This window comes from Salmo salar, chromosome ssa10 (assembly GCF_905237065.1).
Source record: "Salmo salar chromosome ssa10, Ssal_v3.1, whole genome shotgun sequence".
NCBI lineage: Eukaryota > Metazoa > Chordata > Actinopteri > Salmoniformes > Salmonidae > Salmo > Salmo salar.
The window spans coordinates 36,344,125-36,355,008 of record NC_059451.1 but is presented as its reverse complement, the minus strand read 5'-3'; the positions used below and the strand labels follow the sequence as shown (position 1 = coordinate 36,355,008).

Below are 10,884 nucleotides of genomic sequence, written 5' to 3'. Positions count from 1 at the left end.
GGGAAATAAAGATAGATATGGTTTTAGAAAGGTTGTGGTAATATGACATTCAACACAGAAATGTGTAGGCAGGTTAACTTAACCTGTCTCGCAGCTCAATTTATCTCATAGACGGGGTAAGTTGTGCCAGGAGACCACTTTCTTTGGACAAGCTATGTTTTCAAAACTGTAATATTTGCATGACTTCTGATGATTTCTAGGGATATACAAAATCCTGAAATGTATGCAGATATCTTTGTTAGAAAGAATACTATATTTGCTTTGATGGAGTGATGCTGAATCTAGAAAATGGCTTAATTTACCCCACTCTCCCCTACCGGATTTGATTTGGGTGGGTAAAAATGTTTTGCAGTTAAAATGTACAACGCCAATTGGATAACAGATTAAATAATTATACGGCACTTTGGTCCTTATTACACTATTTCATTGGTAGCCTATGCCAATTTGACAAGGTTCAATGTTGAGTTTAGTTTGATTGAATTAGCGCTCAGTCAGTCAGTGATGCTCTAACCCCCCCCCACACACTTTCTTCCTCCACATCTGCATGAATCAAGTAACGTTCAGGAAGTCAATCATTCTGCTGCTTTTAAGGGGCCAACTTTCAGAGCTGCATGTCTTGCAATGCGCGTTTCAATGGGACAACAACGCATAAGATCCTTCAGCGGCACTGGACCCGGGTTGTTGTGACAAGTCTGATGAGCTTTCATTACGCTTGAACTCCGGTAGGCTATGTCTTGAACCTGCTCCACGACTGTCAATCTCTTCATTTTTCTAAGTCAATTGCATGGCTATAGTATGCCGCGTTAAGAGGACGCACACGGGCATAATATTAAATTGATAGACTACAACGTAAAACATGTACAGCTCTTTATTGATAAGAACATGTGTGAGACTTTTTATCTAAACACGTGGATGAATTGCGCAATGCAGCATAGATCCTCAACATTTTTCATTTTCGTGGACAAAAAAAGTGGTTTAATTTATTAGAGTACCTTAAACATAGCTGTACATTTCTGACTCAGTGGAGAGGCAACCTTTTGAATTATGTTGTGTGTCAGAAACCTTTATGAGCTAAAAGGCTGTAGGTTTATATAAAGGCATATACAACCACGAGTTATATGCGTAGGCTCAGGCTGCTTTTTCATTTTTGTTGAACTGTGCGGTGGGATCCAGCGGGCATTTTCAAATGAGAGGAGAGGATAACGAAGTTTGACACAGGCTTTCAACAGAGGCTGAGGCTATTAAGTTCATTACATGCAGCCAATGCCATTGATTCAATCCTTCAATACCGTGATACATTTCAATAAGCAAAAACTTGTTTGGAAAAGCCTTCTTATTTAAAAAAAAAAAAAAAAAAAGTTAGTCTATAAATTAGAAATAGTTCAGCAATGGTTGTTGATTGTACTTTAAAAAAAAATGTCTATACCTAATGCACATAAAACAGCTAATAGCCATCTGGAAAAAGACACGAAGGACCTGTTGTTTAATAAGCTAAGCATAAAGGGAGAACAAATCAATCAGATGACTGGTTATTTAGTTGGAAATTATAGGCCTGCTGAATTTTGAAAAACGGCCTCATAATGTATGATTATTATTATGAGATAGACTAACTGATAGGCTAACTGATAGGCGATGCATTGATGGTGCCAAAGGCATTCTTATCAGATTTATTGTATAGCCTATCAAATTTAATAACCTAAATTATTTGATTCTTTGAGTGCTATTTTGTTAAATGATAGGCATATAATTAATTGCATTAAACGTTTTTCCATTCAAATAGGCTAGAAATGAACTTTTACCTAAATGATTTGCTTGGATTATGCTATTAAAGCATTTCAAATTGCGATCCAGTGGTTTGATTAGTTGAATATATTTTCTAGGCTTCTATATGAAATAAAGTCACATCAGTCATATCATTGTACCAGAAATTGGATAATGGTCAGGACTACCTCGCGTCAGGGTGTCTTTGGAGATTGTGTTGCGGTAGCGTGTCATATCTCCTCCAACCCAATGCGAGGTCCGGATGCAGCGGCGATGTTTCTAATCGATAGAGGGCATATGGCGCTTTGATTTCCTGCAAGTCACTTGTGGTTTTTGGCCTGCCTTTCTGCACCGGATAGAATACTTCTGCATTTTAAAAATAAGAGAAATAAGATGACAGAAAATAACTAAAAAAAGATGCTACGTCATGAGTCTAAAACAAAATGATTTATTATAAAATGTTTTAAATCTCTTCCTGTCACCAACGTATTGTCTCACTGCGAAGGTCATAAACGAATAGGCCTACATTTATATTTAAATATGAATTCGTACCAACATTGCTATTATTTAGTTTGATTGGCCAATTTTTAACTTCCTTAAGTAACTCATTTAGTTACATTGTGGTACACTCCAAATCATTTCAAATAATAGGCTTATAGGTGTTTTTGAGTTAATCATTTCACCTGTCGAATATGAATAATGTAGCAAGATAATGCAATAGACCTATAATGTAAGGACATAGAACTTATGTCTATCACAGATTCTGAATGTCTGGCACGCGCCATCAGCTGGTTGAAACGTTGTAAATGTGACTGATACTGATATTCTCCGCCCCACGGGCAGTCTGGAGTGCTCCGCGAGCTGAATGCGCTCGTTGCATGGCCTGTTGTTCTGTGCGTAATTGGTCCAGAACAGGTCATCAGCGGCCTTACTATGCGCACAGGGAACAGAGGTAGCACTGTTTACTCGCTGAGCATATTATAATACTGCAGGAAATACGAAACTCCCGTGGCCTCTCAGGCAGGCGTGTGGACAGCGACTGTCTGCCGTTATCAAATATAGCCTTATGTATATATGAAGAGACACCGACCAAATTGATGGATAAAAATACAGTTGTGAAGGACGCAAGACAATTCCAGACGGATGCAGTATTATCATGCATTAGTCTTTTTACGTTTGTTCACTTTGAGAAATGCTATATAAGCCAGTGAGGGGCTATTCAACATGTGACTATTTGGGCACAACCACGTCCATACTTCGCCTACTATTCTCTAATTCGCATTTTCATTCGTGCTCAATCGATGACGGAAATGATCAAGCATGTAGATAACACGTCTCATGAGTCATGTTGATTAGAAACACACGTAGCACACTCCGGCCCATAGAAACCCTGACTGACTGGCACCCAGGTGCTGTTGGTCTCCGCGTTTCCTCTCTCCCCTGTCTGTCCTGTCCTGCAGCTAGGTATAGGGAGGGATTAAGTAACACCTAAAGCAGTATATCACTTATCCTGATTGGGTTTTAATTCCCCGTGGAGAGATGCAGGCTGATCCGTGAGAGGGAGCTGTCTGGAGAGCTGTTTGTTCTGGAGACGGACCAATCATAGGCTCCAGGGGCGGCAATGAACTGGGGACGAGTTTCCCTAGCCGAGGCACCTGTCCCCGCCCACAACACCTGGCAGACGGGAGAGGGCGTGTGCGCGTGCTCCATCCTCAGCCAGAAATCTCTTATAGTTGACCACACATTGTCAACCAATAGTCTTCAAATCTTTTCAGGGATAAGACAGCAACACCGCATCCCAGGAACAGAGGTGCAGATTGCTATTGGATCTGGATGGACAGTGATTTTGGATATTAGCAAAAACCGAACAAGGAGAGTGAAAATGCCTCGGTCCTTCTTGGTGAAGAGTAAGAAGGCGCACAGCTACCACAAGCCTCGCTCCTTAGAAGATGACTACAGTAGGCTGGATACTATCTTAGCTCATATATGTGCAGGTATGTGGATGCTATTTCCATGTTAATGTCTGGATGTTGTGTGAGGTGCACCATTTATAAATGCAAATTATTTAAATCTAAATAGAACAAACTCATTCGTTTTTCTGTAGCCTAATTATATTGTTATAAATATCCATTTTTATTTGTCTAGTTGTACAGATTGTTATATTGTGAGGCACGGCTTTATTCAAAAGAAGCAGCAATATATTAGAAATACAAGCTTATGATTTATAATGAAAACCTAGCTATTAATTCAAAGGACTATATAGCCCATAAGGGCATATCCTGTACCCACATCTTACATGTTTACATTATTTCGATAGCTACACTGACCTCAGTGGAATGATTTTGCTCGTATAGTTATTATTCATAACATTTAATAGTACTGACACATATAGGCTATTACTTAAGTTATTTATATTGTGTCTTCTTACAATAATTATTACAGTATAGGATATCATTATCAAAGTTGTATTTTTGTCGTTGTTATAGGCTAAGGCTATTGTAATAGGCTACTCACGTTGTCCTCGTTGTAATTAAAACAGAGAATACGATTCTAGAGGACTCGGATGCCTTGACAGGAGGCGATGGCATCCGCGGGTTCTCCCCAGATTCTCACCTAGTGGACACGGCTGACTTCTCCTCCAAGTCCACACTCAGCTGTGGGGACAGTGTGTGCAGTCCAGCTTCAGTTTATGAAGACTTCTGGCGGCCTCCATCGCCTTCAGCATCACCAGGTAGAGATCTAGTCTGTGGTGCATTCAAATGTAGCTATCCCAAAGTGGGAGATTGTAGCAGAGGCAATGATAAATTATGCACCGCGATTACAATTTCACTATTTGATGATGGGACATCCTGATTGCTTGTAAGCCTATATCCATCTTAAGATATTAAATCACAATAGCCCTACACTAATGAATTATATTTATTTTTGCAACTCAATAGTAGATTCAGAGAAATCCCTGTCTCCCCCGGTGGACGAGACACAACCCTTCCCCGTTGTTCCCTTCCGGCCCTATGCGTGGAACAGTTACTCTGGTTCGGACATCCGTCACCTGGTCCAGCAGAGTCTCCATCACCAGCACCAGCACCCCATGGACTTGAAGAGAAGCCCGGCGATAGGGTACTACAGCGACCGGGCCATCGAACCAACCCTCTTTAACAGAAGTCCGGTAGCAGAAAATGACAGTGATTACTGTTCCGCTGCCGGTCTGTTCGAGAGAGCCGCCGCCCCCGGGGTTGGGTTGTACTCTGAAGGGAACCTGTACGGGAAAAGCCCAGAAATCAAGGCTGAGTCTGACTTACCCTGCTCACGGTTCATTCTGAATGGTACCTACAAGTGCATCAAATGCAGTAAGGTAAGATAATGTATGCAAATGTAAAGATTTAAGCATTTTATGTTAGCAATGATTTGCTTGAAGATGTATGGTTATGGACACAATTGTCCCTCCCTTTATTGACCTTGTACCATCATCATTCCCCTCACGAATTTCAAACAACTTCCCTCTGCAGGCGTTTTCGACTCCCCATGGGTTGGAGGTTCACGTTCGTAGATCACACAGTGGCACGAGGCCCTACGCTTGTGATATCTGTGGCAAAACCTTCGGACATGCTGTTAGCCTCGAGCAACATAAAGCTGTGCACTCTCAGGTGACTATTCTAGAATCTAGACCATTCTAGTTTTTGTCATTGATTATTCAAAGGCAAAAAGCAAAATAGGCTACTTTACTGTTTTGACGAGCTAATCAATATCATATTTAGACTTATATTTGCCTATATACTTCCACAGGAAAGAAGCTTTGATTGCAAAATATGCGGTAAAAGCTTCAAAAGGTCGTCGACTCTCTCCACGCATCTCCTCATCCACTCTGATACACGGCCTTACCCATGCCAGCATTGCGGGAAGAGGTTCCACCAGAAATCAGACATGAAGAAACATACATTCATCCACACAGGCAAGTAGGCGTCAGAAATGGTAATGTATTAGTAAACCTCGCTACAACACTAAATATGTTAATTGCATACACGGCCACCCAATGCATAATGGTCAGGTCATGCGTAATTGACATGCATTTTTACTGAAGACCTGATACAATAAAATAAAACAGCTTGCTTGCCTATATGGTTTGGCTACTGAAGGTAACACGATGGTTAATGCATAAATTTTTGTTCTGCAGGCGAGAAGCCGCACAAATGCCAAGTGTGTGGCAAAGCGTTCAGCCAGAGCTCCAACCTCATAACGCACAGCCGGAAACACACGGGCTTCAAACCATTCGGATGCGACCTCTGCAGCAAGGGATTCCAGAGAAAAGTCGACTTAAGAAGACACAAAGAGTCACAACATGGACTAAAACCCTCAAACTAAGATAAAAGAAAAGAATGGACACCAAACACTATAAAACAAAACACTTGTTTTTGGAAACCAGAAATAAGCTACTGTAGCTATCCATTCCTCAAACATTTCAGACTGTGATTTACTGGTGAAGAGTTATAGAGGCTTTTGTGCAGTGTAGGTTAAGACAAAACCGGTTTGAACTAGAGAGGGACACTATCTGAACCCAAAATATTTGTACAAAATAACCAGATAGGTCATAACCACCAAGAAAGCGCGTTAACAAAAACAACAGAAGACCAATTTCCAACGGACAATTGGGAAAATAGACTTTGTCTAAAGAATGACAGACACTTTGTTTTTAGTTGGACGCCATGGATGCTGGCACAACAGTCACTACAATAAGGCTATGTGATTTTTTAATAAACAATGGTTGTGTATTTATTTTAAGAAACAATGTTATTTTCATTTTTTTCTTCTTAGAATTCAAATAGCACATTTGTATTTTATATTAAGAATATCAACTATACGGTATATCTAGATGTCATTTACTATAATGTCAAACCTTATTTATTAATCAGATTATCGTTTAAATAAAATATGAAAACTGTAATCCAACAGATTTCGAGAGGTTTTTGTTCATTTTTCTTTCGTTTCTATGTAGCCTACTGCATTATGTTTCAAGCTGCAAAATCCTGCATAGGCCTATCTGAATTATTTGAAGGACTACCAACGCAAATATTCAGAATATTTTTTTAATTCTAACTCAGATTATCTAGATTCGTTGTAGTAGGCTAGTCTAGACTATTGGTCCAACTAACATTGTTACATTTTCTAGACAAAATAAACCCCATTGAAATGCGTCTTGGAGGGGGACCTGTGATAATGTTAATTTGAGGCAATTCATTTTCGTTTCATTTAATAGTTTAATCCTTTATTACTATTATTATTATTAGGGATATATTCAATCTGTAACGCCGAAGCGATAGAAATGTAAAGTTAATTTCACTAAATGTAAAGTTAATTTAAATCATGCTGTAAAGCTGAACCTCCGCGATGCGGGTGGAATAGAGCCATTATACTAGATTTCCACTGTGTGGATAGTGATTGTCCTCGTGGTTAACCAGTCATTTTTCATAGAAAACATGTCTCTCCTGTATTCATTGAGGGAAACCGAAAAACTTGGCTGAGCACTAATTGATATGAAGTCTCTTAAAACATACACGAAAAAGCACCTACAGCGGCTTGGTGTATTCTCCACTCCATGTAATAGGTCTGTCTATAAAGTGCTTTCTTGCCGTTGGCTATTTTACTGGAAATCTGAGAGGTGACCACAAATTAAGTCGAGTATCACAAGGAAGGTCTTCAAGTGCCTTCCAACTGGTAGGTTTATGTTCCCCCATTTTTCATTCATCAAACCAGGTTGTGTTTTCTTCTCGTTTTTATCTGAACCACCCAGAAGGGCAGTTTTCTAAAGCCATAGAGTTGATTGCTTAATCATCTATCAATCAAATAAGTTCGTTTAGAATGAAGAATTACATGCTTAAAATATTCGGCTAACTTAAATCGAATTTTAAAATGACATCCACGAGTAAATTTAGCTTTTTGTCATGGTGAAATAAAATATTATTTTATGTGGAAAAATACATAGAGAATAGAAACTCAATTCCACCAAGACCTAGGCTACAGGATGCTGCTGCGTTTCATCAAACTAAAGCTCCTATAAACATTTGGTTTGTTTTTACCAAGGCAGTAAGGAGTTATTTGTTTAGACCTCAAACGTTGCCTGAGCATATTACACGTTAACCAAATGGTATGTAACTTTGGCCACTCTGTATAAAGCTCAAGTTGGAAACATGACCGGACAGGATTGATTTACGCAGGTGGAACTAAAGACCCATCAAAAAGCGTCACATAGCATGGCTGGAGGGCATCCACTGTACACCACCTCTGCCCAAAACACAGCTTGTAAGCGCAAGAGCAGGAAGGGGGGACACAGGTGTATGTGTGGGCTACTATTATCCCTTCCATTGAGAACAATACTCATTAATTTATTCAAACATTTGTAATTAGCAGTTTGCTAACATAGAAATAGGGCAGCTATAAAATGAGAGAATGAACAGCAACAAGAAACTAAACAACTATACAAGTTACCCAGTTATATAAAATAGAAAGTTAATCATAATCATGAACTTTATAAAGAAACCATCAATGTCTATTTACATTCCTTTATAGCTAATATTCCTATAGGCCTGACATACTGTATATATACTCTACATTTCAAAAGTTTGGGGTCACTTAGAAATGTCCTTGTTTTTGAAAGAAAATGACATATTTTGGCCATTAAAATAACATCAAATTGATCAGAAATACAGTGTAGACATTGTTAATGTCGTAAATGACTATTGTAGCTGGAAACTGCAGATCTTTAATGGAATATGTACATAGGCGTACAGAGGCCCATTATCAGCAACCATCACTACTGTTTTCCAATGGCACGTTATGTTAGCTAATCAAAGTTTATCATTTTATAAGGCTAATTGATCATTAGAAAACCCTTTTGCAATTATGTTAGCACAGCTGAAAACAGTTTTTCTGATTAAAGACACAATAAAACTGTCCTTCTTTAGACGAGTTGAGTATCTGGAGCATCAGCATTTGTGGGTTCAATTACTGGCTCAAAATGGCCAGAAACAAAGTACTTTCTTCTGAAACTCGTCAGTCTATTCTTGTTCTGAGAAATGAAGGCTATTCCATGCGAGAAACTGAAGATCCCGTTCAACGCTGTGTACTACTCCCTTCACAGAACAGCGCAAACTGTCTCTAACCAGAATAGAAAGAGGAGTGGGAGGCCCCAGTGCACAACTGAGCAAGAACACAAGTACATTAGAGTATCTAGTTTGAGAAACAGACGCCTCACAAGTCCTCAACTGGCAGCTTCATTAAATAGTATCCGCAAGCACCAGTCTCAACGTCAACACTGAAGAGGCGACTCAGGGATGCTGGCCTTCTAGGCAGAGTTGCAAAGAAAAAGCCATATCTCAGACTGGCCAATAAAAAAAGGTTAAGATGGGCAAAGAATACAAACACTGGACAGAGGAACTCATCCCGGAGTCCCGGAGTCAATTAGACAAAATGCCATATATTGGGAAGGCCTATAGCCTACATCAACGTCATCATTTCATCTCGATACAGAACTTAATCAGGAAGTGCTTATTCCTCTACAGTGATTGAAATCACTGACTCACAAGGATTTTACACGCCTCACTTCACTCAAGTCTTACAATGTTCAGGCCTACAAAAATACTGAATATTTGAAACCCCCTGAAGAACAGACTGAGGAGTACAGGAAAATGTCTGCTTATTTAACAAACGAGGGAGAAAGGCCAAAGGGAAGCAGTGGCGACCCGTCATTCAGGGCAGAGCCCCACCTGTTTTTGAGCCCTACATTTTTAGCAAAATTAATAAATAAAAAAGAATAATACATATTTTATTTGGGGGGGGCTTGCCTGTTTTGTATGTTATTTTGGCATTAATACGTGTCACATATCAGTTTGCAAACAATGTAAAAATAATATATATCATTGAGTTAATAAAGCCGCATACAAACAGGATCTTTTTTTGTTTTCTTGAGTAAGGCAACTCCAAAATACAGGTGTTTCAGCCTTGCTCAATGCTTTCTGTGGTGGTGGGGCAAGCCAGCAGAAAATACGGAGCGTTGCGACGTGATTGGCTCAGTGTTCTGTCACTCATGGGGACTTTGAAAATTGTCACTTGAGAGGAGATCTTGAAAATTTTTGCCCTTCGGCTGCTGCCATAGAAGTGCCCATCCAAGAAGGCTCAAGGTCATTGGCCACAGATAAAATGAAGTCAAATCACTGTAGCTTTGATTGGACTGATGTCAATATCCTACTTTCACAATTTTAGCTAGCAGTTATCATCATGAATCAAGTCGACAATCTACTGGCAAATCCTTTTTAATCCTTGTCATATGAAGATAAATTATAGATAAAACGTATCGGTGCTCATCGGCCATTTGACATAAACATTACACAACAAGTAGGAAATCGCAAATTCAACGAATGGTTTGGAAGGAATCAGTGACCGTGTCTGTGTGGTCCCAAATCTGGGATTAAGGGGCTCTTTTCCAAATTTAAAATGATAAACATTCAACATTGGCCATTCTGTCAATGAAGCATGATTTCTGCCGTGCTCAAAACAACTGTTAACTCGGAGGACCGCCGCTCTACCTTCCTGTTCAAGTGAGCACAGCATGAACAATGTGAGTCCAAAAATCTATTGTACGCTGCTTCATAAATGATGTAATATGCCAGAGAGATATGTATACTGTAGCTAAGAAAGTAATACTAAGTGTATGTTGTGTAGTAAGATGTTAGTAGCCCATGTGCATCACCCTAATAATTTGGTCTATTTACCCCTCTTAATTTTGTCAACTGTTTTGACTGTTCTACTGTAGCCTATAACCTATTTTAGAGAAATGTAATCATCGAATATTGTAAGAGCCTTCATTGTCTACTTATATGCCGCCTTTATTTATCCTACGGTTCTGACTTGGTGTACAGGGAGAACACTGTAAGATAGGCCCATGTTCTGAATTATGTCTCTGTACATTTCAAAAGTGCTAAACAAATAGTTATATTGACTAACGTTACGCCTATCCTAGCTCGCTCATTAATGTCTTAATTGAAATTACGGATTGCCTCTTATCCGCTTGTCGTCCCCTTATGCCATAGTTTGTACATCTCAATTGTCATTAGAAACCACATTTGTTTAAGC

At 39.4% G+C, this 10,884-nt stretch overlaps 1 protein-coding gene across 4 annotated transcripts; it reads left to right on the top strand.

Moving 5' to 3' along the window:
- The first annotated feature begins 573 nt into the window (after positions 1 to 573).
- Positions 574 to 6,950, top strand: LOC106560317 (zinc finger protein Gfi-1). Of its 4 annotated transcripts, none has more exons than XM_014123103.2 (7): positions 574 to 722; positions 3,537 to 3,755; positions 4,301 to 4,492; positions 4,701 to 5,113; positions 5,268 to 5,405; positions 5,545 to 5,710; positions 5,933 to 6,950. In XM_014123103.2, exons 2-7 carry the CDS (start codon positions 3,644 to 3,646, stop codon positions 6,118 to 6,120), a joined length of 1,209 nt encoding a protein of 402 aa, XP_013978578.1. In that variant the 5' UTR covers positions 574 to 722; positions 3,537 to 3,643; the 3' UTR covers positions 6,121 to 6,950. The 4 variants fall into 4 exon arrangements, with proteins under 4 accessions (XP_013978578.1, XP_013978576.1, XP_045543672.1 ...); XM_014123101.2 differs by having other exon boundaries at positions 578 to 722; positions 3,307 to 3,755; XM_014123102.2 differs by having other exon boundaries at positions 587 to 722; positions 3,299 to 3,755.
- Positions 6,951 to 10,884: the final 3,934 nt, after the last annotated feature.

Excerpts from the sequence above, each read along its gene's own strand:
- LOC106560317 (XM_014123101.2), top strand. The coding sequence starts at position 3,383 with ATGAACTGGGGACGAGTTTCCCTAGCCGAGGCACCTGTCCCCGCCCAC. Across the intron at positions 4,493-4,700 it reads ATCGCCTTCAGCATCACCAG|TAGATTCAGAGAAATCCCTG; the intron begins GTAGAGATCTAG and ends GCAACTCAATAG. Across the intron at positions 5,711-5,932 it reads ACATACATTCATCCACACAG|GCGAGAAGCCGCACAAATGC; the intron begins GCAAGTAGGCGT and ends TTTGTTCTGCAG.